The 27,046-nt window shown below is 50.1% G+C and overlaps 9 protein-coding genes across 9 annotated transcripts; 5 read left to right on the plus strand and 4 right to left on the minus strand.

Moving 5' to 3' along the window:
* Window positions 1–1,953: 1,953 nt before the first annotated feature.
* Window positions 1,954–6,540, plus strand: UREG_00629 (uncharacterized protein; the record flags this gene model as incomplete). Its single annotated transcript, XM_002541069.1, has 6 exons — window positions 1,954–3,553; window positions 3,633–4,900; window positions 4,953–5,078; window positions 5,131–5,345; window positions 5,402–5,697; window positions 5,780–6,540. The coding sequence occupies 6 exons, from the start codon at window positions 1,954–1,956 to the stop codon at window positions 6,538–6,540; spliced, it is 4,266 nt and encodes a 1,421-aa protein (XP_002541115.1).
* A 917-nt stretch (window positions 6,541–7,457) lies between these two features.
* On the plus strand, window positions 7,458–8,533 carry UREG_00630 (thioredoxin reductase; the record flags this gene model as incomplete). The annotated part of the gene is made up of 2 exons (XM_002541070.1): window positions 7,458–8,289; window positions 8,412–8,533. 2 exons carry the CDS (start codon window positions 7,458–7,460, stop codon window positions 8,531–8,533), a joined length of 954 nt encoding a protein of 317 aa, XP_002541116.1.
* Window positions 8,534–9,554: 1,021 nt separating this feature from the next.
* Window positions 9,555–10,343, plus strand: UREG_00631 (uncharacterized protein; the record flags this gene model as incomplete). Its single annotated transcript, XM_002541071.1, has 2 exons — window positions 9,555–10,174; window positions 10,253–10,343. 2 exons carry the CDS (start codon window positions 9,555–9,557, stop codon window positions 10,341–10,343), a joined length of 711 nt encoding a protein of 236 aa, XP_002541117.1.
* A 1,058-nt stretch (window positions 10,344–11,401) lies between these two features.
* UREG_00632 (uncharacterized protein) lies at window positions 11,402–11,962 on the plus strand (the record flags this gene model as incomplete). Its single annotated transcript, XM_002541072.1, has 2 exons — window positions 11,402–11,590; window positions 11,669–11,962. The coding sequence occupies 2 exons, from the start codon at window positions 11,402–11,404 to the stop codon at window positions 11,960–11,962; spliced, it is 483 nt and encodes a 160-aa protein (XP_002541118.1).
* Window positions 11,963–12,378: 416 nt separating this feature from the next.
* On the minus strand, window positions 12,379–13,810 carry UREG_00633 (uncharacterized protein; the record flags this gene model as incomplete). Its single annotated transcript, XM_002541073.1, has 5 exons — window positions 12,379–12,578; window positions 12,644–12,806; window positions 12,859–13,163; window positions 13,377–13,546; window positions 13,599–13,810. The coding sequence occupies 5 exons, from the start codon at window positions 13,808–13,810 to the stop codon at window positions 12,379–12,381; spliced, it is 1,050 nt and encodes a 349-aa protein (XP_002541119.1).
* Window positions 13,811–14,312: 502 nt separating this feature from the next.
* UREG_00634 (uncharacterized protein) lies at window positions 14,313–17,642 on the minus strand (the record flags this gene model as incomplete). Its single annotated transcript, XM_002541074.1, has 1 exon — window positions 14,313–17,642. The coding sequence occupies one exon, from the start codon at window positions 17,640–17,642 to the stop codon at window positions 14,313–14,315; it is 3,330 nt and encodes a 1,109-aa protein (XP_002541120.1).
* A 1,746-nt stretch (window positions 17,643–19,388) lies between these two features.
* On the minus strand, window positions 19,389–20,900 carry UREG_00635 (uncharacterized protein; the record flags this gene model as incomplete). Its single annotated transcript, XM_002541075.1, has 4 exons — window positions 19,389–19,446; window positions 19,560–19,868; window positions 19,929–20,348; window positions 20,425–20,900. The coding sequence occupies 4 exons, from the start codon at window positions 20,898–20,900 to the stop codon at window positions 19,389–19,391; spliced, it is 1,263 nt and encodes a 420-aa protein (XP_002541121.1).
* A 1,322-nt stretch (window positions 20,901–22,222) lies between these two features.
* UREG_00636 (uncharacterized protein) lies at window positions 22,223–24,733 on the plus strand (the record flags this gene model as incomplete). Its single annotated transcript, XM_002541076.1, has 5 exons — window positions 22,223–22,961; window positions 23,022–23,124; window positions 23,179–23,913; window positions 23,976–24,525; window positions 24,578–24,733. The coding sequence occupies 5 exons, from the start codon at window positions 22,223–22,225 to the stop codon at window positions 24,731–24,733; spliced, it is 2,283 nt and encodes a 760-aa protein (XP_002541122.1).
* A 329-nt stretch (window positions 24,734–25,062) lies between these two features.
* On the minus strand, window positions 25,063–26,191 carry UREG_00637 (uncharacterized protein; the record flags this gene model as incomplete). Its single annotated transcript, XM_002541077.1, has 3 exons — window positions 25,063–25,776; window positions 25,847–26,067; window positions 26,152–26,191. The coding sequence occupies 3 exons, from the start codon at window positions 26,189–26,191 to the stop codon at window positions 25,063–25,065; spliced, it is 975 nt and encodes a 324-aa protein (XP_002541123.1).
* Window positions 26,192–27,046: the final 855 nt, after the last annotated feature.

Genomic DNA, 27,046 nt, shown 5'->3' on the forward strand with positions numbered 1-27,046 from the left:
CCCCTCAACCGTTGATTCTTCGAGCACAGCAGCGTCACCGGCCATGCATCGAAAAGGAAGATCAAACCGGGCGCCTGGCGATGACACAGAAGTGGACGGGAAATCCCTCCTTCAAGAAACAGTAGGCGTTGGGGGCTTGTTGGTCTCTGCGCTTGTCTGCGGAGGCCGCCTGTTGGACAGGTGTTACCTTTTGGTCAAGACTTTTTCGCCAAGCGGGATTGCGAGGACGCTTCTGGACCGCCAGCAGGAGCGCGATGGAGCGCATGAAGGCTGCTAACTAGCTAATTTGCAGATCATCCATGCGGAACGGGGCCTAGCGTTTGTTTGGAGGTGTTTACAAGTCGGAGTCGAGCAAGACTGGATGCCGCGAGGTCCTGGGCTTTCAGTCGATGAAGCCGCTACAAGTCAGTGATGGTCAGCAGCAGCTAGTTACGGCACGTTCAATTGTGCGATAGTTAGCAGCTGTGCTTAGCCATTGATCCAGGTGTCTTCTGGAATGGTTGACTAGTTCTACAGATTGCGTATGCTGGTTCATCCGGTTTGAAGCTCCGTGTAAGGCCACTGTCGCAGAGAAGCTCAACTGGCATCCAGACTCATTTCTAGAAGGTCTCAGGCTGGAGGAATCCCGAGGTCCTGTGGTAAAATTATCGTTATCATTGGCAGCGTCATTCTGTCCCTGTGTTCTAGGCAGGCCATGGGCCAAACATGGCTTGGAGAGCTGGTTCCCGTATAAATCTGGACAAGTCCCATGGCTATTTTTACAAAACTTGCGACACGACGGTTATAGCCAACAAGTTGATTGAGCTAGACGCAGAATATCGGACTTGAACTTGCACAAACCTTCCATTACCCGACTGGGCAGATGGCTTTTGCTTCGCCTTCGAGCATTGGCGGCTGGGCCTGCTGGGATAGCATAAGGAAACTGGAAGAGTTTCAACTCGTAGAGGGAATATGCCGGCCCTTAAACGCTGCCTCTCCGGGTTACACTGTATAGATAGAAGAGCGGCTTTCCCCCGTTTCTGCAAGGTCTCAGAACGACGATCCGGAATGCAGTGAGCATCTGGAGTAGCAGGTAGCCCGGACGCAACGATAGATAATACGATGTCTAGGGAGGACATCATCTGTACCGGCGGAGTCCTCCCTCTTGGATGGAACCCAGTAGTATGGTCCTTGACGCGCTCAGTTGAACTGGAATTCGTTTCAGAGGAGCAAGAAAGAGGTTACTCGCAGTCTTCGAACAGAGTTCGTTGTGCCATGGCGCACTCGGGCCGTTATATGTCGTACCTGGTTGTCTTGACGATTGTAGCTTAAACAACCCCAGGCCGCCATGTTATGAGAGCGATTTGCCCTTCACTTAGTTAGAGAGACGGGTTCAAGCTGCTTGCGATCAGGATGAAGACTGACTTGGTTGGGCGAGATGTCCTGCAATTGGCTTGCAAACCCCCAGCCACCCAACGGCGAACACACCCGCATCGTCCTCGACAACGTGCATATCTCGAGTAACTAACTAACCCATCCAAACCTCTGGCAAAAAGGGCCTGGTTCAGCTATTGACCGGGTTGACACAGATTTCGGCCCTCGAGAGCTTCTCGTGGCCTCGCCGCGTTCTTATCGCGCAACGGCGCTTATCGGACTCGGTGACGCTCAAGCCCAATTGCGACCAGACGCAGCATCTGGCGGCCTCGATTGTCGTTTGAAGGCACGCTGCATGAGGTTGCCGGCTACACCCAAAATGTAAGGTAAATCACTGACTTCATCTGACTTGCCCAACGATGCAAATTAACCTGTTCTCAAGTTCTAGTTACTACTACTGGCGACGCGATCGACTTTCCTTCCGCCGTGCCATCAAACGAGGCCGCGACTAATAATTCTCGAGACCTAACCGACTAGCGGAATACCTTGAGGCAGATTACTCCTATACCTATGTTTTGAATCCCCTGATAACGGAGAACAATGTCGTCGACTCGCCGGCAAACAACAACTTCACGACCTCGGTCGGGCTCCCATGCGCCAATGCCTACGAACGGAAAGCTATATCCCAGAACCACCCAGTCCCGACCCGATGCGGATTATGATGACTATTCCGCGCTACCGCCTGGCCCTGAAGCTCCTATAATTCGTGGCGACTCGGTTCGACGCTCACACGCCCAGGAACAGTCTGGTGAAGCCCGATCTTTTGCGGAGCGCGCAAGGCATCTACCCCCTGAGCGTAGACTTCCGGAGCCTCCTCGATCTAGCCCAACCGAAAACATGCAGCGCTCTTCTTCGATCTCAGCAGCTGGTGCTATCCCGCCTACCCAACGGTCACAATCACTATCGGAGCAGCAAGCACTTAGTAAAAAACACCAGTCTCCTTCCGCAGAACATTCTATTTCACAGACCCAGCCGAGCGAACCAACCACGCCCATCAGTCGATCCAATTCAGAGACCACCCGGAAAAAAGATGCTCAGAAGAGGCGCGATCGCGACTGGGCGCCGGCACGATCTCCTTTGCAGAAACTTGAAGTGACATTGAAGGATATTAGCAAGGAAGAGAAACGGGCTAGAGTGGAAGAGGCAGAGATGCTCCTGAGAGAAGCCAAAGCTGGACGTCAGAGTCGTCGTGTTAGTCGGGATGTGCGTCAAACTCCAAGGTCCAGGGCGGATGATCAGGCAGGAAACTCCGTTACTCAACCATCCACCCTTGAGGAAGCCGGAATTACAAGGAGCTTAAGTATAAAGCAGCGAGAACGTCTACAGCACAGTGCCGTGGTAGAGTCTACGAAACCCTCCCCTGGACGGTTCTCAGCACAGCGCGAAGGATTCGATTATCGGGCATTTGAACAGGGCGAACCCAGTAACTCCGATGTAGATGTGGAAACGGAACAAAATCCCCAGTTTTCGCTTGATGCAGGGGTGAACCAATTCATGGCTGCCGCACAGGAATATGAACCAGAGCCAGAGCACAGAACCGCACAGCCATCAGCAAATCAATTCAGAAATGCACAAGGTCAAAGACGGCAGTCTTTTCAATCTAGTGCTTCTCCAGTTAGCCCTGAAGCTCCAGTACAAAGAAGCAACAGCCGGAAACTTCAAAAGCCTATGCCTAAAGAATATCAAGACCAATACGGTAGGGAATATGCTGGCGGCCCAAACATGGTACCTTCAACCAGCAGAGCAAATGCTTACGATAGTGCACCTATCAATTCAGAAACCCGGTCAGTACCCGTCAACAAACCTATAGAAACGCTCAGGGCTACAAATGACGATACTGTTGGTCTAGGGCTGGCCACCGTTAGTAATGAAGGCCAGTCGGATGACCTAGACTCGACGACGGAAGGGAAAAGGCATGAAAGTAAAAAGCGGTTTTCTGTGACATTCGCTGTTCCGCCGCCGACTCCGCCGCCGCTCGAGGAATGGAAAACGGCGACGGTCGGCAGGTTGGTTGCTGATGATTTTAATTTGAATCGCGTCGATACCCAAAAGGCTTGGTGGGAAGGGGGTGGTTCGGGCAGGCGAAAGAGAAGTCAGTCCATATCGCAACATATTCCACAGCCTTCCCCCAAAATAAAGAGTAAGTCCAGTCCCTGCGCCCGAGATTTGCGATTAAACAGTTGGTCTACAAGAGGTGCTGACTGCTTAAATCCAAATAGAAAACAACCAATTCGAGCCAGCTCTTTATTTGCGATGTGGACCATTACTCCGATTCACCGGAATGAAGCGCGAGAAGATTGATAGTCCTGCAGGGCCCATCGAAAGGGAGATCTGGAGAGGAAGCATTATGATTGCCACGAAAGACTCTGCCTCTTCATATGGCGTTCCGCCCATAATTCGCCTTTTTCCGCAACCGAGAGATTTGCTTCCACCTCCACCACCTGAGATTCGCCCAGAACGCGGGGAGCATCTTGCTCCTGAGTATGTTGATCCGATTGCTGGGCTCACCAAACTAGCCAGAAACGGTAAACTGCTCTATGTCAAACCGGTGGATCATATCGAGGAGGCGCAAGACCTCTCCTTCGTCGAAGACGAAGATGGGCTGTTTGAAGAATCACCTAGCCCATTAGATTATACCACTAGTCCCCAGGTGAACAAGTCACCCGACGCGAGGGTTCGAGACTTGGACGGGGAGTCTGTCGGAAAATACAAGGAAATCCCAGGATTTCGGCTCTACGCCGACCCAGCGAGAGACGTGACTTTCTGGCGCTTCAATCTTGAGATTGAGCTGGGCACCAAGCAGGCGCACATAGCTTATCGCATCAACCAAGGCTCTGCTCAAGGGTTCTGGGTGCCCGCAAAGGGACAAACGATGAACGTCATGTTCCACAGCGGCAATTGCTTCAATAAAGCCGTGGACACGGACAAGTTCAGCGGACCTGATCCGTTATGGCGAGATGCGCTCAACGTCCACCAGACGCGACCGTTCCACGTTATGGTCGGCGGAGGATCGCAAATCTACAATGATACCGTAGCGTTCGAAACCCAGCACTTTCAGAGCTGGTTGGACCTAAAAGTCAAATATGAAAAGCACGAGCACCCTTTCAACTTGGACATCAAAGCCGAACTCGAGGATTTCTATTTGAACAATTATTTGCGGTGGTTCTCCCAGGGGCTATTTAGCATGGCCAGTTCGCAGATACCGATGGTTAACATGTGGGATGATCACGATATAATCGGCGGTTTTGGATCTTATTCGGATGAGTTTATGAATTCGCCGGTCTTTTCTGGGCTGGGGAATATTGCTTTCAAGTACTATATGCTTTTTCAGCATCAGAGCGTCCCGGAGGAAACGCAGACGGAGGAGCCCAGCTGGATTATGGGTGCCAATCCAGGCCCCTTTATTCACCAAAGAAGCAGAAGCGTTTTCGTGCACTTGGGTAGGCGGGCGGCACTTTTAGCTGTAGACTGTCGAACTGAGCGCACCGTACGTCAGTTTCCCCTCTTATCTTGATCACTGTTGCTAACGAGGCCCCTAGAGGTACGATATCCTGAGCGACGACACCTATGACCTGATTTGGAATCGCTGCCACCAGGAGATAGTGAAAGGAGAGACAAAACATCTGCTCGTCCTTATATCAATACCGGTCGCTTATCCGAGAATGGTATGTGTGCGCTTGCTGCATTCGATGATTGAACCCTAACCGCATCTCGTAGGCGTGGCTTGAAAACGTGACAAGCAAGGTGATGGACCCTATGAGATCACTTAGCAAAGTCGGGTTGTTTGGGAGCTCAGAGAACAAAGTTGGGAGCGGCGCCGGGCATTTAGACGACCATTGGACAGCAAAGCTGCATAAGCTCGAACGAAAGTGGTTGATTGAGGACCTTCAGGAACTAGCTGCAGAGAAGTCTGTTCGGATCACGATTCTGGGGTATGTATATCGCCCGTTGCATTTGATGGATTTGGACCAAATTAACCCCTTCGCAGAGGTGATGCCAGTTTGGCGGCAATGGGGCAGTTTTACACAGACCCAAAGCTTGAGATTCCAAAGGATAAAGATTACAGATATATGCCAAACGTGGTCTCGTCACCGATTGTCAATGCACCCCTGCCAGAAATTATGAGTGACGCACTGAATCGGCGAAACAAGGTTCATATCGTCGATACGAAGACAGTCGAGGACATGAGACCAATCTTTACCCATGATGTCGACGGGAAGCCGAGAAATAATAAACGGCTCCTGCCAAGGAGGAATTGGTGTTGCATCCGGGAATACGCTCCAGGTATGTCACAATTGGAAAAAAACTGCATTTATAATATTTGAAGGCGCTGGTTGTCTAACCACGAAATAATTCATCTGTGTAGGTTCAACACCGGTTCACACACCTTCGGAGCCCGACACGCCAGAAGGCCCTAGAGTGGGGAACCTTGTCCGGTCTCTATCACTCTCTCGTGGCGAGAGCCGAGGTCTGGGACGGTCATTCTCTCTCTCACGACGGTTTTCTATGCGAGGACCGCCGCCGTCAAGATCTATAGAGACAGCAGAATACAACCAGCGCAGCGTCAGCCACGACGGTTCGCAGCAGCCTTCAGAGCATCAGGATAGTTATTTCCCAGCACTCTCGGGACAGCCTCCCCAACAGCCTAACGGAAACGAACCCGAACCACGGCCCGGGAATTTCATCCGACGACGCACCGATTTGAGTGCAAAGGATCTCAAGCAAGCGCTCAGACGGGGGCACGATATGCATCATTTCATTAACCTTGAGGGTGGCCTGGATATCACCTTAAACTGCGAAGTAAGCCCCAGCGACCCAGCTGGCATCACAACGCCGTACAGGGTCCTGGTACCTGCGTTATCATTCGACGGCGAGTTTGAGCCTAGCATTCCTCTTGAGAAACGGAAGTGGTGGATGCTGAGGCGCAAGAAGCCAGCCAACACGCAGCCCGGAGACGAGATCAGTGAGGATAAGTATGATGATCAACCCGGCCAGGGTGCTGCGAGGCCATCTACCCCGCCGGTGCAGGAGAAACATGGTCAATTTTCTTCCCCTGACGGCGTGGGACAGGGATACAGCAGCGTGGAAGCGTACAGGCCGAAGAAAAAGCGGTTTGGAATCTTCTGAAACTCGTACGGATTAGCCAGTTGGACTCTACGATTGTTTCACAGATTTCTTTTGGCATGGAGCATTGATATTCATCTTCTCTTTTCTTCTCTGTTTTTGTTGAAAAATCTGTTTGTTTCGGCCAGATAGCCGTTTTGCGTCCAGTGTTACAATCTCAGATCCCAGTAATCCCCAGCACGTCTGCTGGAGCACTAATGTATGTATGTACGAGTATACCCCTGGTCAGCGGTCAGTGATATCGGCTTTGCATTGGCGCCCTGGGTTAGTTTTGCGTCTGAAGCGTCAGGGAAATGATTCAACTGTGGAGAAGATCCTCGCAATCGATCGACAAGCAACTCAGTCGCCAGGCTACTGTAGCATCTGCAGACTCTCGAAGCATCAACACGAAACGTCGATAATTTGCTTTTACGGAGTTCTTTTGAGTGGTTGTTTGATGTCGAATTTGTAAGCCTCAGCTCCCCAGACTGATCCCAGACGGTCACCAGAAGCATCCAGACCCATCCCTCCATTTTGCATATATAACCATTTTTTTGTCGCCAAAAAGAGACGCTGGATCTCCGCAATACCTTCAAGCTGTTTTCCTCAATCTTCCGCCGCCGCGCCCTTGCTTCCGTCCGCTCCTCCGTCGGGCTCTCAGTTGCTGCTGCGGCTACTCTTCATCAGAAACCAACCCCTCCGGGTCCGGCCACCGCTTCCCTACAGCCCTCGACGCCGTTGAGCGTCAAGGCACATCTACAAAGCAGAATGGCGCATTCCAAAGTTATCAGTAAGCCCGCGTTGCAGATCCCCCGCAAGCGCAATTTTGCCGTGGTGAACATGTGCTGATTTTTTCTTCTCCCTCTTCTATAGTCATCGGCTCCGGCCCCGCCGCCCACACCGCCGCGATCTATCTCTCTCGCGCGGAGCTCAAGCCCGTGATGTACGAGGGCATGTTGGCCAATGGCACCGCCGCAGGAGGCCAATTGACCACCACCACGGATGTCGAGAACTTCCCCGGTTTCCCCGCCGGCGTGGGAGGTACGGAGCTCATGACGAGAATGCGCGAACAATCAGTTCGATTCGGAACAGAAATCATTACGGAGACCATCTCGCGGGTTGATCTGTCCTGCCGTCCGTTCAAATTGTGGAAGGAATGGTCTGACGGACCAGAGGATGCTCCCGCGCATACTGCCGATGCCTTGATCCTTGCGACTGGTGCGAATGCGCGCCGGTTGGATTTGCCCGGTGAGGATAAGTACTGGCAAAACGGCATCAGCGCGTGTGCTGTCTGTGACGGCGCAGTGCCGATTTTCCGCAACAAGCCGCTATTCGTCATCGGTGGAGGAGACTCCGCCGCGGAAGAGGCTATGTTCTTGACCAAATACGGAAGCACTGTGACTGTGCTTGTTCGCAAGGATAAACTACGTGCCAGCAAGACCATGGCGACCCGGTTGTTGAACCATCCAAAGGTTGAGGTGAAATTCAACACTGTCGCCGTGGAGGCCCAGGGTGAACCGGGACCAAGGGGCTTGATGACCCATTTGAAGATTAAGAACGTGGTTACGGGCAACGAGGAAGTTCTTCCCGCAAACGGATTGTTCTACGCCGTTGGCCATGAGCCTGCTACTGGGTTGATCAAGGGCCAGGTCGAGACTGATTCGGAGGGATACATCGCGACCAAGCCAGGAACCAGCTACACGAACGTCGAGGGTGTCTTTGCTGCGGGAGATGTGCAGGACAAGAGATATAGGCAGGCCATTACCAGCGCAGGTACGTGCTACTGTAGAGTGGAAGGTGGTTCCAATGGGATATCTTGCTGACAGCTTTTGTTTTTTCCCCCCCACCAGGATCCGGCTGTATCGCTGCCCTTGAAGCTGAGAAGTATATTTCAGAGATGCCAGCGGAACAACCCGCGGTTACAACGACGATACAACAGTCTGCAACACAACAAGAGCAAGCGGACGAGGCAAATCCACCTGCGTCGTTGGAGTATAAATCCAACCCGTTGCTCTAAAGACTTCTTTTGTGATTAGCTACCCCTCAGTTGGCATAGAGCTGTTAGGTTCTCTTGATTGATTTTAGAAGCGAAGAAGATAAGAGACTCATCATGCTTGTTTTATATTAGATCGCTGGAGCTCTGGTCTTTGTATCGATTCAAGTAGATATTTTGGGGTTGTTTTTTAGATGAATCCTGCATTGAATGAAAACAAGAACTGTCAGCAATACATATCAACTGGTCTTCTCCCTCCTGACATATAATATTTGAATTAGCAATGAGCGGATTGTACCTGTAGACACTGCCCATATAGGTATCCATGCGGCCTTGGTCATCCAGAATAGCTAGCAAAATGGTAGAACCCCCGTTCGTCTGCCATTTGACTGAATTTCCCGATACTTCCTCAAGATTCAAGGTCCAATTGCATCCATCACGCTTAGTACAGAAGTTAAGACTGAAGCTATATCTGATAGAGTTAAGACTAATAGGAATATAAATAAATCCGATTGAGTAGAGTAGAAGTTTGCTTATCAACAAAAGAAGGGAGCAGAGGCCCATTCCTGCTGACAACGCAGTAACAGCAGTGAGCAATTGCTGCTGCTTCAAGGAGTTGCATAGAGAGGAGGTCTAAAGTAGGATGCATATATTGCAATCATCTTATAGAGAGTATGGAGAGGAGCATCCAAAGTGCACATCCAGGAGCTGTGTCCACACCCAGAACCAATCCAACATCCCTATATCTTGCGCTTTCACAAGCACTAGCTCTCCTCATGCCTTGATATCACAGAGAGCAGCCAAAGGAGAGATACAGGACTGACCATAAGATACCAAACCAGTACTAGCGCGAACAATGGCTGAAATCACGGGATATGCCCTGATATAGCAACAGAACCCTCCCACACAAACTCCTTCATCTCAAGCGAAAACAAAGCTCCTCTCAGTCTCTCATCGCTTGTTATCAAGTTGTCTTCCTGTCCTTGTTCTTCACAACGTTGTTGTAACATATTTGTCTCTTCTGAAGGGTGGTGATAGTTTCCAAATGGATGCTCCGCCGCAACGCGCTTTTAATGCTGTCTTTACCTTGTCAGGCAATGCAGCAGCCGGGGTGCCAGGAAGCGAACTTGGCTCTGGAGCACATGCTGCCTTAACCAATCAGTCTCAGGGAGAGATGCCAGCCCAGTTCCTTAACTGGGTCCGCATTATCATTACTATCACCTGTGCCCCTGAGCATCCTGGCGTCAACGGCGGCAACGGTCGTGAATTCAATTATTTCGACTATATTCCTCGTGATATGATCGGACGCAGACTCGAGTCTTGCAACGTCAACTGGGAGCCCGCAGGTCGCTATTTCGCCGGAATCCGCAACAGGTACCACAATATCGTCTTGTTCTCACAGACTTGGGATTGCCAATTCTGCGGAGAAATCTCCAGACATCTGTACATGTCAGGCATGCCACGTCTCATGGACATGCGTAGATGGTTCGTCTATGCCATCCCGATTTGTCGCACTCTCGGCTCCTGCGATCGAAAGGCCGTCGCATTGGTGGACAAGATCTTCAGCGAGCGTTTTCCAACCATGGCTGTTCCTGATGGTCCTTGCTGTGAGGTTTGTGGCTTCGTCCACGATTTGAAATGGTGCAGTAGATGCAACATGATCCAGTAAGTAATCCATGAGGTTTTCTTGTTCTCTGATCCTTTGGCCCCCATAGGAAATAGGCTAATAAAGGCACCTTTTAGGTACTGCTCCGTTGAGTGCCAGGCACATCATTGGCCAATGCACAAGAAGGACTGTCGTAACGCCGAGCGCGAAAGGCTTGCCGGGAATTAAGAGCGTGAATCAATCAATTTGTAAGGCAAGTAGTATGATCCCCGGCACACATAGGCATTGTTAACCTTTGCCGCTAGGATCCGTTTTAAATATGAGGAACAATGCACAGCATCGGAAAATTGGAAAATCAAAAAATACCAGGGATATCAGCAAGAGTGTTTTGACATCATAGTCATGCTAATCGTGTTCAGCTTTGAAGGGGGATGCCTGTATGCTAGGGACTTGTCCGAATGAATGAAAAGTTTTGACCTTCTTCTCCCTCACACGCATGCCAACAGCTTGGTTGACGTGCGCAATCCATTCGGGCATTTCATAGAGGCACCTAGCCTCAGGATCTAAGGGTCTGTGAGGCCAATACTTGTGACGCAGCACCAAGAGAAATTTGCATCCTCAAGCGGACTTCTCCGTTAGCTTTTCTGCTTTTTCCCCTCGGTGAAAGTCATTTGTATTGGCTTCTCGAGGTGTTTGCCCTTCTGAAAACGAAAGGACAAGTTGGAGAAAGCACGCTTTGCTAGTAAGTTCTCAGCGAAGTCCTCGTCATGGTAGGCGAATGCGTATCGGCAGATTGACTAGCAGATGGCTGCTACGAGGAGCAAATTATCTGGACGGAAGAGAACGCCTGCGGTGAATATTGTTGACTTGTCTTTGCCATGTTGATATCATTCAGTCTGAGTTTTTCGACTCAGGAGAATACCTATCAGAAGTGCCAAGCCAGCTAACTAAATATTGCCTAGCTCCCGCCCTCCCTCCACTTTTGGCTACAACTTCCGTGTGGAATCGTCCGAGAGAATGAGGAACACAGAGCAACTTGGCCGCCCGGATGGACGTTGCGCATCGTTGCCATGCGTTGGAATGATTCAAGCCTGATGTGACGTAATACTGGAGGGCTGAGCTGTTCTTCCAGCCATGCAGTGCGGAGACATGAGTGTCAGCCGCAGCAAAAACTAACTACTGTAAATACTCTCCCGTCCGCAAAGCTCAACATATACGGAGTAATCCAGGCTAGTTTGAGGTTACTGGATTTCTATATTGATACCACTCTTTGGACTTGAGCAAATATGACCGATCAAACGACGCCATCCGAAAACCCCAGCCTCCAAGAGAGCGTCCGAACGGGCTCTTGTCTCTGCGGCAGTGTTAAATATCAACTGACTGGCGAGCCAATTAGTGCACTGAATTGCCACTGTGTGAATTGCAAGAAGACCAGTGGAGCTGCATTCTTGTCCAACGGATTGTTTTGGAAAAAGGTGCGTGATGATACTGGGGTTACAACCTGATATTCCCTAGCTAGTTAGCTGAGCTTCATACTAAACACATTTTCCTAGCAACTCACCATTACTTCATCCTCCTCCGGTCTCAAAACGTTCCAAGATAAGACCACCAATTCCGGGGAACCGTTATGCCGCAAATTTTGCTCCAATTGCGGCTCCACGCTCTTCGTCGAGTCACTGTTACCGGATACTCCTGTCGCCGTCACCCTGGGCTCGCTCGATCAGGGCCAAAGGCCCTGGAAACCCAGATTGGAGGTTTTTACAAAGGACGCTGTTGATTGGATGCCACGTATTGAAGGAGCCAGAGTTTTTGAGGAGATGGCTGATCCCCATGCATTTTTTGAATGAAAGCGTTGAAACTTGTTCCGTGGCTAAACCGTGTTCCGTTGGTAATAGTGGTCCTGATGAATCGAAAATTATACTTCCCATAGTTACCATACAATGCAATCAGCTCCGGTGATCCTGTCGCCTTTTGATACATAATTCAATTGGCACGGGATTGCTCAGTGATCATTGCCAAGTTTTCCGCTCCGCTCCCCTGCGCCAAGAAACCGTTGATCAAATACACCAATCGGCGGAATGCGGAACATCAGCGCTATCAACATTAGTACTTTTACGCAGATATATAAGTGATAAGGTAGTCAAGAAAGATGCGCTTCAAGTAAGTAAAAGACAATTGAGTGGATATCGCCAACTATGGTACAGCCCCGAAAAATCCCCAACTCCAAACACGACAATAATTGGTATAAATGAATCGAACGCTATCACATTTCTTCTTCACCGTAGAGGCCCTTCATTAACCAGGGGTCAAAAACAAGCTCTTCGGCGGTCGGTCGTTCTTCAGGCAACCACCGGAGAATCCGCCGAAGGAATGCGAGGAATCCTTCCCTTTCCCCGCCATACATCTTCTCCGATAGTTTCTCCAGTGAGACATCGGGAATAGGAGATGCACCTCTCCAATTACCTGGGAGAAAGAGATTCGTGTTAGAACTATGCCAGAGAACATGGTAAATGCTTTGCGGTAACTACCGTTCTCGTCCCACCAGAAACGTCCCATCTTCCCTCGCTCCAAAAACTCCTTTGGCGGAGGGCCCATAATCGCGATCATTTCTGCAAGGTGAATCGAGTCATCCAGTAACCTTTCCTCGTTTCTAGCTTTGAAAAGAGTTCGTCCCACGGCAAGGTCCCAGAACTACGTCAATCAGTTGCAGGAAATTTTTCATAAGAGTGTGGGTTGAACAAACCATCATTCCGATCCCCCAGATATCAATTTTATTATCCCAGGGCATTTCAAGGATAATTTCCGGCGCCCTGTAGACCTCAGGCATTACATCTTCCCATGGGAGTTTGTCCTTCCCGTTGGTAATTCGAGCCTCGCCAAAATCAGTTATCATTGGGAGACGCGGTGTTCGTAGTAGTCGCCGGCTCATATAGATCGTTCGATCATCAAGGAACTTCCTGGGTGCTGGTGCTTGTGTTTCAGCATCTTCGAAAACTGAAAATACCTTGGGATCGTCAATATCAAGTAGCATATTTCGAGATTGCACATCTGCTTCAGTGTCAGCAAAAATATCTTTTGTGACAAAAAGGCGTATTGTCTTGGGGACTTTCCTGCGTGAACTATATTCCCTAGATGGAGATATTCAAGACCAAGTAGGATTTGTCGCAAAAGGAGGTTTTAGTTGATTAATGCTAAGAGTTCGTCCAGGTCGAATATCAAGTATTTGAGTCAAGCTTAGCCCTAATGGCTGTTGGACCAAACATATATGGGTGCCATGGGGCCCTTCCACTTCAAAAGATTCGTACAGTTTTCGATAGATATATTTGCCGGGTTCGTCGATGCGAACGGTCTCTAGATGCTTATAGACCTCAATCTCGCGGTTCTGTTTTGTGGAGTTTGTACATAGCTTCAACACAACATGCTTAGAGTCGCTAGTGCTCAGAATATTAGAGTAGATTTCAATAATGGGAGAAAAGAACATACGCTAAATCGCGAGAGAGCCAGACAGTCGAAGAGCCGCCGTATCCTAGCTTCCCAACAATTTGATATCTGTCTTTGAGGATCTGCCCTAACTGAGCTGGATAGTAGCTTTCCGGTTTGTAAGCTGGAAGGGTCTCTTCCTCGATTTTCTTAGAAGCGTCAATGATATCAAAGCCAGTTGTAGGGAACGTCAGAGCGGAGAGACGAGGTGCCATCATTCCTCGGATGTGTCTCCGTACGGACTCGAAAGAGGTTCGCAACTGATAGCGCAGAATAGAATTAGAAGCCATTGTTTGAATGATTGTCCCAGGTGTATTTCATATGTGTGAATAACTCTGTTCATCAAAAGGGAGATTTGGCTGGGTATAGAGTACTCTATACTCCGTACGCAAAACGGAGCATGTTGGAGCCCGGCTGCTGTTTCTTTTGATGAGAAGCGGTGGAGCGAGGCATAACTAATCGAGTATTGACCAAAGGGACCTAATAATAGGGGACAGTTAAATACAACGACGTCAAGACATGCATATTTTGAAAAATAAAGTAAGACTTGGTTGGTAGCTCAAGTAAATAAAACAAGAATGCATAACCATCGCCTCAGCCATCGAGCGACAATTAATATTCCAGGCAAATGTAAAAATGATCGCTAAGAGCCATGCCACCACCCATGCAATCATCCCACGAGCATGCAAATATCTAACAAAAATGAGATTCGTCGCATCAGTTGAGTTTTCTGATTTTTCGGCTCCCGCCGTCGTCAAGCAGCTTTTTCACCTTCTCGACAAATGCATCATACGGATTCGCCGCACACCACTGGTCCTTGACCTCATAGGTCCGTCTCTCCCACTCTGTAATCTTCTCTTTCCATTTAGCCAGGTTCTCTTTATTGGATACACGATTGGCCTCAATTTGAGTGAGATACGGCTGCTTGATATTCGCGGGCGCATCACGCCACATTTTCCCAAGTGCTTGCCGGATTTCATCACGGGGAGCTTTGGCCTCGGGGTTACCTGAGCTGCGGCGACGAGCGTCATCGCATTGATCTTTACAAACGAACCAATAGTCCTTCTGATATAGTAAAAATGGGTTCAAGGGTTGTTTGTGTGGTTGCGGCTCTGCAGGACCCAACTCTGCGATGATGGCATCCCACATAGCTCTTTCATATGTTTCTTCGAAAGGCACGTTGGCCTTCAAGTGGTCTGTTTGGTCGATGACTGTAGGAGCTATATTTTGGGCTGTCAAGGAAGATGACCCCAATGGAGGCTCTTTTCTCTTTTTGGAGTTTATTACTGTTGGCTGGCGAGCAAGTGTTGGTGGTGTTATGGGCGTGACGGCGGGCGATGCTTTGCTCCTAGGCGGTACCAGAGGTGTCGGCACTTTAACTGGTCCAATTATCGATTCCATGACCTCTTTTGCCGCCCGTAATCCAGATAGATAGGCACCGTGTACGGTAGCAGGATGAGTGCCACATGTCGCCTCGCCAGCAAAGTATAAATTTCCAATAGATTTAGCCATCAAATCATAATCTCCGGGTAATGCTTTTGCAGCGACGTAAGAATAACTGCCACACGCAAACCTATCTTGTCCCCAACGCGTGATAATAGTCTCTAGAGGATCTGGCACAGCAGCGCCTTTGAAAATGTTTCGGAGCTGAGATGTGACCTCGTATAGAATCTCGGAATCGGGGACATTTTCGGCATGGTGTGCTGAATCCCCAGCCATTAGAGCAATAAGCATAGGTAGTCCGCTTGTCTTCATGCAATTCCAGAACAAATAGAACTTGCCCCGACCAGCAGCATAGTCCTCCTGAGATAGGCTGTCGGGAACCGCTGGCTCGCGCAGGAGACCGATCATGTCTCTGTCAACGTCCCAAAACGGCTTTTCAAACACAAGAATGACCTTGTTCATGACCCCAAATCCCAAGCGATCAATGGCATCGGTTTTCCAGGTCGGTAAAGGTGGTGTAAACGTGATGGACTGGCGTTTTAGCACACCCAGGGGAACTGTAAGTATGACCTTGTCTGCAGTAACCACCTCACCATCGTCAAGGTAAACTCGTGCCTTGTTATTGGATGACTTATTAGCCTTGTAGGAGATTTTCGTGACTACCTTGTTGGTGCGCACGTCGAGTTTTGACGGATACGACCACAGGCCTCTTGGAACTTGTTGGTATCCGCCAACAATCTGTGCATGTTCACCTTCGAATTCATTGCCCATATCTTGATCCCATCCAGCCAGGCTAAGCTTTCCTAGATTTGCAGCATTGGCATACTCGAGGTTGGCATAATGCCAGTTTAGCAATCTCATATCTTTTGGTGTCAGTGGAAGGAGTTTTTGGCATTGGCGAATTGCATCATCCATAACTGTGCCCAATGTCTGATTCTCTGATAGGTCGGCAATTTCGTCTAGTGACAGCGTGTCCGTACTGGAAATACCTTCACGCAATTTCCATCCCATGGCTTGATACGAAAGGGCGGCAGCGTTTCCGCCGGCCGTTTCGAAATCGGATAACTGAGGGCCGGCTACTGGTTTAATGTCTGCAGTTCGGTGGCCAACACCCCGTCGAAGTCGTTTGGCTGGTAGGAGCAAATCTACAGTTCCGGACGCAGCGGCATCTTCATATTGTCTGATTGTGATCCCGTCATCGAGAACAGCATCTCGCCCGGAATGAATCAGCTCTCGGTCGCCCTCAGCAGTTTTGTTTATGACTGTTTTATGACGATACATCCCAGAGCGGTTGAGAACGTCATTATAGAGCTTTTCCACCATCGAATCTTGCAGTTCATCGACGGGATAGCCGTCAGTGTCGTAAATCGTGGAAATATCACGTAGGAGGTGGCATCGCAATGCCAGCTGCGAGCGAATGATAGGATCTAAAGGATTTCCATGGTCAAAACCGACAACAATCTGGGCCCCCATCTCTGCGGTAGATCGAGATCCGGGCGGTAAAGTGTCCGATTTCAAGGATTGTAGCGGGTGTGAGTATATGCGACCACCAATTCGCTTACGACCTTCTAATACGATAATTTTTGGTGGCATTGTATCACCCTCGTAGTGTTCGAATAGGCCTTGCAGTTGCCTAGCACACCCCAACCCGGCCATACCAGCCCCTATTATAACGATTGTTGGACCCTCTTTCCTGCGACCTCGTTTAGGAGGGTTCGGGTTTTTGAGGGTGTCAATACAGCCGAAATTGATATAGCCATTGCGCACAAGCCAGTCGTAAGCAACAGCAGCAAGATTCATCCATCGCCAGTCTTTCGCACAGCCAAGCGCTTCTTCTTCCGTAACGCTGAGCATAGGGTTTCGTGTCCACAGCCTAAGAATACCATTCCGGATATTAAGATATGTAGTGACATGGAGGTGGCAAAGATAATCTTGTAGAATCTCCTGTTCACCTTTATGGAGCGCGTAGGGGTTGAGTCGAGAGGAATAGGCTGCAGCAACGCATTGTTGGGCATAGACGGACGCCAACATTCGAGGGGGAATCGACGATCGTGGGCGAGCTTGGCTATTGTGATGGAATAGGGGCTCTTTTTGATATTTGCGGGAGGCCGACGATGCGCTGGCGGAGACGGTGGCAGGTGGAGTGTTGAGCATCTGATTCAACTGAGCACTAGGTGTCATTGATTTTTCAAGGCCAAATGACGAGACCAAAGACGTTGAAGTTGCCGACCCGCTTGGAGTGTCATGACCGCTAAAAAGCCTTGAATGCTTTGAGACGTCGCTGGAACCCTGGGAACTATCGTCTCCTAGTTTCGACAGAGGAAGTTGGTATGCGGAAAGTTGATGGAAGCCGGGCCCGATGTCCACATTCCGTTCACATGTATCACTGTTCACGGCCGATGACTCTTCTTTCCCGTCGTTTGAATTGGAAGCAGCGATTTCCGTCAGGGCAGTCGGCGAGCGGGAGACACCGCATCCAGATGCATCGTCGTCTGACTTGATATCCGATTCATTCTTCATCGAACACGTCTCCGATTCCACACTCTTGACCGGCTCTAAAGAGCTCTCGGCATTGGATAATGTATTCCCGTCTATGCCAACCATGGCGAATCTGATATTGGTGATCTTCGGGGTGTAAACCGCCAGGATGCAAGACCCAACAGCCAAAAGAGAAATCCGTTAAGGGCAGTTAATTATTTTCACTCTGCTCTTCCCTTTGTGGCAATCAATATCAGATTTCAACTAATCCTGCCATTTTCGCAGATAGGGGTTTCGCAGGTCGCTGTGTAGTGATTCCTAGATGGAGTCTGGTCAAACGCTTCGATATGCTGGAAAGGGGTCTTTTCTCGCAACGGCTAAGATGAAAGTAAGCAGTCCAATCTTTCTGAGAAGCAAAATGGAGAATATCATTGTCCATGCGATTGAGGGGTGGAATGCCACTTGCGTTTGTTATATTAACACAGTCCCTATTCAGAGGGTCGACACCAGAATGGGAAAAGAGATTTTCACCCGCAATCAATATCTATTCAATCTCGAACTCTGCATTCAGACAATTGCATTCAATCTTCATCGGAATTACCCCTGCTGGAGCACATCCATTCGTGAAGCCGTGACTTCGAACCGCCATCGCCTGTCTGGCTCAAGATCCCTCGTCGCCCCGGTTCTCGGCGTACATTTCAGACTGACGCCGTTCATCCAACCTCAACCCTCAACTGCACCAAAAACGTCGCATCCGCAGCGATGCATCAAAGACATAGGGCATGTCATGGAGAGTCGAGTCTAGTGCAGGTCGATTTTCGGGACACCTGGGAGGCGGCTGGCAGCATATCAATCCCTCCAGTGGGAGCTAAACCCTCGCCCGCCGCCCAATGTCTTTGTGAGGATTACACGATGGCGACATCACGCTTCAACCCCATGCACAGCCCCAGCCTGTGAAAGTGCAATCTAGCAATTGTTTCTTAAAACTGATAATATCCCACTGCTATCTAGGCTTCTTGTTTGAACCATTCGAGCCATTAAAATCCAACAAGGGTGAGCTGGAGCATCAAAGTACTGACCAGGAAGTTTGCCACCCGTCACTTCAGATATAAGATGCCCGTGACGACAATCCTGCTTCAATCTTCCTGCGCATTGCGGGAGATGAGCATCTTTCTCGTGGCAGCCTTCGCAGCAAAATAGTCATGTCACTGGTTGATGGATTGGCGTTTATCATGGCTCGAATGCTAACAGCATGTCCTGGACAGCAAAGTGATCGGTCCTGCTACCTTCCATCTCGGTTAGTTCCCGCGGATTGTGCTTGTAAATTGCGAGATTGAATATGTCCGTGTATCACTAACCTCCTACAAGCAACAGGAATCGCCCGAAAAGTGACGTCGTGTAGGCTCCCTCTCACGCGTCCTCACAATGAATAATCTCGACAGCGCGTGGAAGCTCCAGGTATCTGGGCGACATTGTTAAAATGACTGTCAGAACTCAGTCTTTTGTGCTGTTACAAAATGATATCGCCGGAATTGCGAATCCGAGTTCTCATTCCCTGTGCTGCAAAGATTGCGCATTTGCCGGTTGGAGGTTAGGAGACATGCCGCATCCAATCTAGGCATGTAGAACTGGCATTGGCAAACAAAAATAAACACGAGATGATATAACTTTGAATCAAGCATGCAACTATAGCGGATATTCATATTTCTGCAGTTCAGGCTGCTGGCTTATATGTACTGGTGAACAACCAGAACAAGGCGGCATTTGATGCGATATTTTTCAAATCAATCTAGCTAGAATGTGCCAGTGAGTGATCCGGGTGGCCACTGCTGTAATGTAAATACACACGGAAATATGTTCTAGATATTGCATTCAATCAAGTAACGTGGGATGGACTATGGCTGTAAAGAGCCCGTCCCAACCCACCAATCTACAAAAGCATATATGCATTCAAACATGACCCGAAAGTACAACCTCACGCCAATATATCCAAAGCCCGAACATGTGCATGCATCCTTTTATACATGCCGATGCAAACTATACGTTTCTTCAGTTCCTTCGTCCCCATCACCAGCGCCGAAAACATCAGAATCATTGTCTGTGAATTCATCTCGATAGCCGCTGGTGTCTATCGCCACGTGGTCATTGTCTATGTCGGCAGTTATATCATCGTTGTCATCATGAAAGTTACGTTGCGCTTCAATATCGTGTGCGAGTAGGTTGGACGCAGCGGTGTACTCGTCCGGATTGTCGACAAAGGAGCCTGGAGTGGGCAGCTGTGACGGATCCCCGCCGGCTTGAGCAAGGATAGCGCGCTCTTCGGCTTCAAGCTCAGCGGCGCGAGCGAGGGTGCTACAAGGGAAAATTGGCTGTTAGATCAGAGAGTGAATGGGGGATGGATCGTAGTCATACCGTTTATATATGTACCACCCCGTAAATATGCCAATGCAAACACCAATGACTATGCTGATTATGTTGACCGCCTTGGTACCAGCACCCATCTTTTCTCCGCTGTGAGCGAGAACGCGCAGCCTGCTTCCTATAAATACAGGCACCAATAGCCTTGGCGTTACGATGGCCGTAGCAAGGCCGTACATGAGCGGTTGCACGGTTGGAAAGGTTGAAATGGCTCCGTTGCATATCGAATACGGCAATGGGCAGAGGCGGATCATGCAGAGAAGTTTCAGGCCGTCATATTTGAGCGTCAATGCCAGAGCCGCGAAGCGCTTGTCGTGCTGTACCAGGCGATGTACGAATTTGGCAAGGATTGTTCGGGATAGCATAAAAGAGCATATTGAACCAACGACGGTTGCGGTAGCGAAGACCGTCCAGCTAAAGGAAAGCAATTCATCAGCGCTGAAATCATAGCACCAGGAGCGCTCATTGCGGGGGAAGAAAAAGAACATACCCCTTCCAAACGCCAAAGATAAACCCTGCTACTGTCCCGATAGCTGACCAGCCGACCAGCGGCGGAAAAGAAACAACAAAGGTACAGATCCAGACTACAAAATACACCAGCGGCGATTTCTCAAAATCCGCCGCCACGGGTTCCAACCATTTGAAGATATGGCCCGAAATAATCATGAAACCAATACCAAGTGCCGATAGAGCCAGCCACGCGAGGACCGCCGTTATCTTTTGCCAGATGGTTAACCGCATCCATATTTTGTAGAGCCGACTGTAGGTTCTTTCTAGGCGGTTTATAGCTCTATCTCGGGTGCTGATGGACGCGGAAAAGGCGGATGAGGTGCGTCTGCCACGACTGAGGCTCGAACGTGGGCGGCTCCATAGCGGACGGGTCGAGAGAGAAGGGGAGAGTGATGAATCTCGGATTGGAGGTGAAGCAAGGCGCGCGTCAGCGACTAGGTCGCTGTTTGTTGTCATCGCAAAGGATCCGGACGGTGCCGGGTCTGGTGATTGGGGCGGGCTGGTATAAGATTTTCTTCAGGGCATGGAGGTGTAGTATGAGCTATTCTCGCACGGAATCTCCGATGAGTTGAGCGGCTGTTCCTCCGGGATGAGCGGCAGCGTGGAACTTGGACGGTTTGATGTCCAGGAATTCGGCCCGAAATTGGTGAAAAGCATGCAGTGTCAAATTCCCAAGCGCATCAACAGTTCCCAAAGCAACAAAATGGTTAGTTGGATGATAGAGTGCTGAGTTTCCCCGTCTGAGCTTTAATCATGACAGTCTCTTGTGCAGCAAAGTTTGGTCTATTTTTAAAAATCTGGATGCCTTGCTCCGCAGCCATTTATTCCGCGGTTGGCCTGAACACCAAGGAACATGTGCTGGTGGGGGCTGTTCAGTCAAGGCTGTGCTGTCCAGGCGAATAATCGGAGCACTGTCAGTCTTTGGACAAGGCGCGCCTGGGATTCCCTGCTTGTTGGGCTGAATTGGATGGATGAATGGACATGCTCTGGGAGTTGCTGCAGTTACACGGCTGATAGATCTGGATGATCTACCTGGTCAATTTGCTACGCTCTACAGGTCTGGCCATCTCCCCAACAAGGATGTTTGAAAACACCTCGCATTGATGTGTATATCAATCACCGTCTGCAGGAAAAGAGACCTGTTCCATGTAAAATGAAGTGTCATGAAGAACAACAGACCCAATGAGATAACATGAGCAGCCCGCCAAGAACAACAGTGAGAGTTGGTGATGTTATTTCACCCCCCATCAAAGAACCACGCACTAGGCTCCTTGTCGTCATTGTAACCATTACAGGCCGCATACAGAGATACACAGCTAATCACCTCAATACACAGCTGGCTTACCGTACCGTGACGCCTGTCAGCCCCTTCTAGGAGCCGAGTGTGACCGCGGAGCCAGCCTTTCTTCAGGCCAAACACCTTGGATGCTTCAGCTTCACATCCCCAGAAGCTCCATCTGGTGTTCGGGGACTGGGAGCATCACTGTTCTGTGTTCTCTCTTTCGCTGTCTCTCAGCTCTGTGCTTTGCGTGTCTTTACTCTGTGTTGTAATCACCATGTAAGTTGCAAGCAGGGGACATTCCGCTCATCTTCACATCAGTTCAATTCACTGCGATCTCGTCCACTCCCTTTTGAACCCCTTTCCACGTCTTGATTTGCATTTGCACCATGTGCAGCGGCTGGTTATCCTAATCAGTACCAATCTCCCCCATTAGCTACCCTCCTTCTAGTTGTCTGTTCAGCGCACGGCTACGGAGTACTCCTTTTGTACTGCCGCCATGGTTTCCGAGGAGGTCTTTGAATCATGCTTGCCCATACTCAATGACGCCGAAGTCGACGAGGAAGAAAAGGTTGAGAAGTTGGAGGCATTCCTACGCGACAAAGCCGCTCTGACCGGGACAGTCTTGGAGAACGCTGTGTTGGACATTCTCTGGCGCCATCGCAACTCGCTGAAGGGCGGAGCATCCCCTCCCCCACTTCGCCATACGGTCATCCGCCGCTCCTCGCCTGCGCCGTGGCAGATAACCCGCTCGTCCACTCCGCTTTCGTCCCCGTCCAACAGTCCCGCCGTTCCTTCGGGATTCCCGGTTCCACGCGGTGGCTTTCCTCGTGCTCCTAGATCCTTGACTGCCTCCCCGTTCACGTCGCCACGTCCGTCACCCCGCCTGGCCTTCGCGCAGCCAATCCCCCACAGTCCTAACCTCAACGCTTACGAGTTTGCCGAGCGGACTCCAATACCGGAATATGGCGATCTTGGGAGTGATAATGTTGATTGGCTGGTCAATGACGACGCGAAGAGCACTGCGTCGTCAACCGGCTTAAGCGGCGCCGCCCCAGAATGGGTTGCGCCGGCTGATATGAGCCCATACGACATTCTAAGATCAGTTTTGGGAGATAGACGATCCAATGACGAAATTGAGGCCGCCCTTGCGGCTAATGGGTATGATCTTGGTGCGACAATCGCAGCCTTGACTGAACAAGAAACCATGAACAATAGTGCCACTTCCAACAATGAAGGTAAGATTTTGGTTGGCAAGTCTATGACCATGGAGCACACGCGACCTTTGACTCCATCAGGCCAAAGCCGGAGTCCCGTTGTCTGCAAATATTGGCTGTCTACCGGCCAGTGCCTTCGAGCAGACTGTCGATTCAGCCATGATTTGACCAATCATATTTGCAAGTAAGTAATCGCGAACTATCTATATTCGCAACTCCGCGACTAACTAGCGCCTAGGTACTGGCTCATGGGCAATTGTCTTGCGGGTGATGTCTGCCCTTTTTCACACGATCCATCCACACTGGTTGGGTCCCTCAGCGTTGGAAATGACGCCGGCGCCACGTTTGGTAGCCCGTCAACTCATCAACAGCAAGTTTCCTATGGTCAAGATAACTATGATGCCTTTCCAGCCTTACAACCTGCCATGGGCGACCAATGGGCCAGTTACTACCCCCAAAAGCACGCTGCTCAATATATGTACGCCGGGAACCAGTCTCATCGCGGACATTCGCCCTCGAATGTTAGAAATAGGACTGCTCTCTTGAACCAATCGACCCGTCCACATTCTCGACCCACGAGCCGGCACCAACAGCGCGACTCTAGCGGCTCTGCTCTATCCGTAGACGACCCCGAGGCATTTCCAACCCTTTCATCACTCAACCCTAAATCAGGGAAAAAGCATCATGGGAAACGAGGTGGACATAACCAGAATCGTGACAGTGGCGGCAACAAGGAAGGTTCATCCGGTTCGCTGGCTGACGTGGTTCGAATGTCTCCATCCCAACGGAAGGGCGCTTCTAAAGGAGCCCGGCCTGTGAACAACGGCCGCGAGAACAGCGCAGCTTCTCAATCCATTCCCACCCCGAAGCATTTGCCATGGCTTGAAACGGGCCCTAGTGCGAACCAGCAGTATCTTAAATTTCGCCTAGACGCGATTACGCACGGCAACGTCAGGAACAAGTTTCTCCAGAGGTATGGTCTCGTCATTTTGTCCCTCGAACGAACAATATCATCAATATCTGACCTTATTGTAGTGCCGCGCAAGCTTGGAATCGCAATGATGCGCGTGCCGCAAAGGCCCTGTCACTTCGTGGCCAAGCTGAGAACGAAGCGATGCGGCGGTGTTATCGCGAAGCTGCACGCCACCTTTACGAGGGCGCTGACACAAACTCAAAAACTGACGCTGAACAGGAGATATACGTTGACCTACACGGGCTTCATCCTGGGGAGGCGATTGAATATCTTGAAAATACTCTGAAAGAGAACGCAAAACTAGGCCGCAAGCTTCTGTACGCTATCACTGGCACCGGGCACCACAGCAGGAATGGCAAAGACAAAATTGGCAAGGCGGTCAAGAATTGGCTAAACGAATGGCGATATGTGTACTGCGAATTCAATGTGCCAAGTGAGCGCGGCGGATATGTGGGCGGTGTGCTTGGTATTGATCCTACAAGCAGCGAGAAGAGTGGGCAAGTTTCAAGCTCCAATGGAGAAGTGCCCTCGGAAGACAGCAAGAAAGATACTCAGGGGGATGAAAATGTGAGCAAAGCTGGGGGCTCAATGCCAGTTCTTACCCTAGGCAAGGTACAGCTTTTGAAGCGGGAGGACTCCAAGAAGTAACTCGGCATTCTTCTAGGTTAAGAATGACAATGAAACTTCCCAATTACCGACTATCAGACAACGTTTGTCTCAGCTCCGGGGGATTTTTGGGCGGCTCGAAAACCGACGACTGCTCTACATGCCCCAGCGCTCGTTGAAATCCGCTATGGAACTCGATTTGATCGATCTTTAAGAGTACATTGAAGCTGGACCCTTGACGAGTCGCTATCCTCGGGGCTGCCGCACCCCTTAATGGGGTGTGATGCGATATGACTAGAGGACAATTTTTGGTTTTTTTTTTTTTCTCATCACTTGAAAGATTGCTAGCATAAGACTCAGAATACATCTTTGGTCTATAACTAGAAAGAATGACTACACATACAATATCTCTTTTGGTAACATTCATAAGTTTCCTGGATATAAGTTGTGAAATACATACCTATAAATTCGGGGGAGACAGATGGATCGAGAATAAATCCAGAGTAAGACATCCAAAAAAAGGCGAATGGCCTAACCGCTCATTTACTCCGGCTCCTGGTCGATCCACTCCCTCTTAACCGCCTCAACATCCATTCCACAAGCCACCGCTTTCTTCACAATCACCCTCGCCTTCTCCGCCACAGGAACATCAATCATCTTCCCGCCCAACGACCAAGCCCCCCTCCCCTGCCGCGCAGCCTTCTCATCCGCAATCGACACTCTAACCGCCCACTGCAGCTCCTCCATCTCCGGACTAAACGTATCCTGCACTATCGGAACCTGCGTGGGGTGGATACACTGTTTCCCATTGAAGCCCAGCCTCTTGCCACCCTGCGCCTCGGCTTTCAGGATATCAACCGCGCGCTTATCCTCTGGGTTTGCGGCCGTGCGTGAACTGTATGATGTGCAGACGAGGTCGATCACGGAGGGGATGTTGTGTGCGCGGGCGGCGGTGACGATGGCGGAGCGTGCGTAGAGGAATTCAGAGAGGGACGGGGTGCGGGTTAGGTTGAGGTCGAGGGCAAAGTCTTCGGCGGCGAATATGAGACCTGAGAGGAGAGGGGAGGCAGTGCAGATTTCGGAGAGGTTGGTTAGGGATTTGGCGCTTTCGATGAGGGCGAGGATGGAGATTGGGGTTCGGGGTGTGGAGGGTGCGGCGGTCGAGAGGGCGTGGTGTACCATGTCATGGACGAAACGGAGGTCGGAGGCTGAATCGACTTTGGGGACGACGATTGTAGAGAGGTTTGGGGATTGTAGCTGTAGGTCGTGATGCAGCTGTTAGTCTCTCTCGGGCCACATCGGTTCAAGTGGTCTCGATTCTGCCCACCATCTGCTCCAGATCTTTCTCTGCTAGTCCACTCCCTACTGAGTTAATCCGGACAGACTGTTCCCGGATACTATCCGGCTTTGTTTGGTCGATTTCGTTCCTGACCATCTTCCGAGCTTCATCTTTTTGGGAAAACGTTACGCTATCCTCGAGATCGTAGGCAACACAGTCCACAGCAATGGAGCGAGATTTCTCAAGCATGCGGCGGTTTGAACCGGGGACTTTGCAATATCGAATTAGCTCGCTTGACTGTGAATTTCCTTAAAACTAGAGAGGAACGGGAGCTATGTCTTGCAAGATCATACCGTAAAAGAGCGCCCTACGGAGCACGTTGTTTGCAGCCATTGTTGCTACCTGTTTCGCACCCAGAAATTCCCCCACGGCTCAGAATCTCCGTCTGCTAGCCAGCTGAACAGTCAATACAAACAATCGGCATCTACTGTTCACTGGCGACGAACAGTTCGACCTCCAGCACCGCTACAAAACGTCATTCCGCTCGGCTTCAGAGTTTCCCTCGGCTCGTAGGCGGAAAGGATGATCATTTCTCCGTCGAGGTTGAATCCCGGGACCCGAAGCCAAATTCCATCAGAAATGACGAGCTGAGGACTGAGGTGGATGGCAGCTTGTCGAAAATGATTTTCCAAGAGGCCAAAATTCCAAACAGGTATAGTTGGCAGGCTCCTCCGTTTGACTAACTGCCCGCCTCCATCTGGATTCAAAAGTGGAAATTGAACCGATAGTTATAACTACCAATTCTGGGTTTGATGCCCAAGCTCCGACATCAACCCGACGCAACGCAGTGGCTATCGAACAACAGCATTCTCCAGCTAATCGAGACTTCTAGCGATTTCGATTCCCGCTGGCGATATCTCTGGTGCGCCGCCTCGTTACCCAGGAATGAGCCTACTCTGAGCGAGTATAGAAAATTCAAATGCCTTATCGTGGCCGGAATTGTCACCAAAGAATATAACCCCGAAAGGGCTCATGGGTATCTCCATATATGGGGGTGCGGCTCTGCGGAAGGTGAAGATTCCAGCAGCAGAATCGCAAGCCCAAGTGTGTTCAAAAGGATGGACCAGCGTTTGAGAAGTGTACCCTGCACGGATCAGGTTTGCAGTGTAACAGCCAAACACTCAAGCAAATGCCAGAACCTACTCTGGACATTGCTTTCTACCTGGCACTGGGTTGAAGCAGAACGGT

This window comes from Uncinocarpus reesii, genomic scaffold (assembly GCF_000003515.1).
Source record: "Uncinocarpus reesii 1704 scaffold_1 genomic scaffold, whole genome shotgun sequence".
NCBI classification, from domain to species: Eukaryota; Fungi; Ascomycota; class Eurotiomycetes; order Onygenales; family Onygenaceae; genus Uncinocarpus; species Uncinocarpus reesii.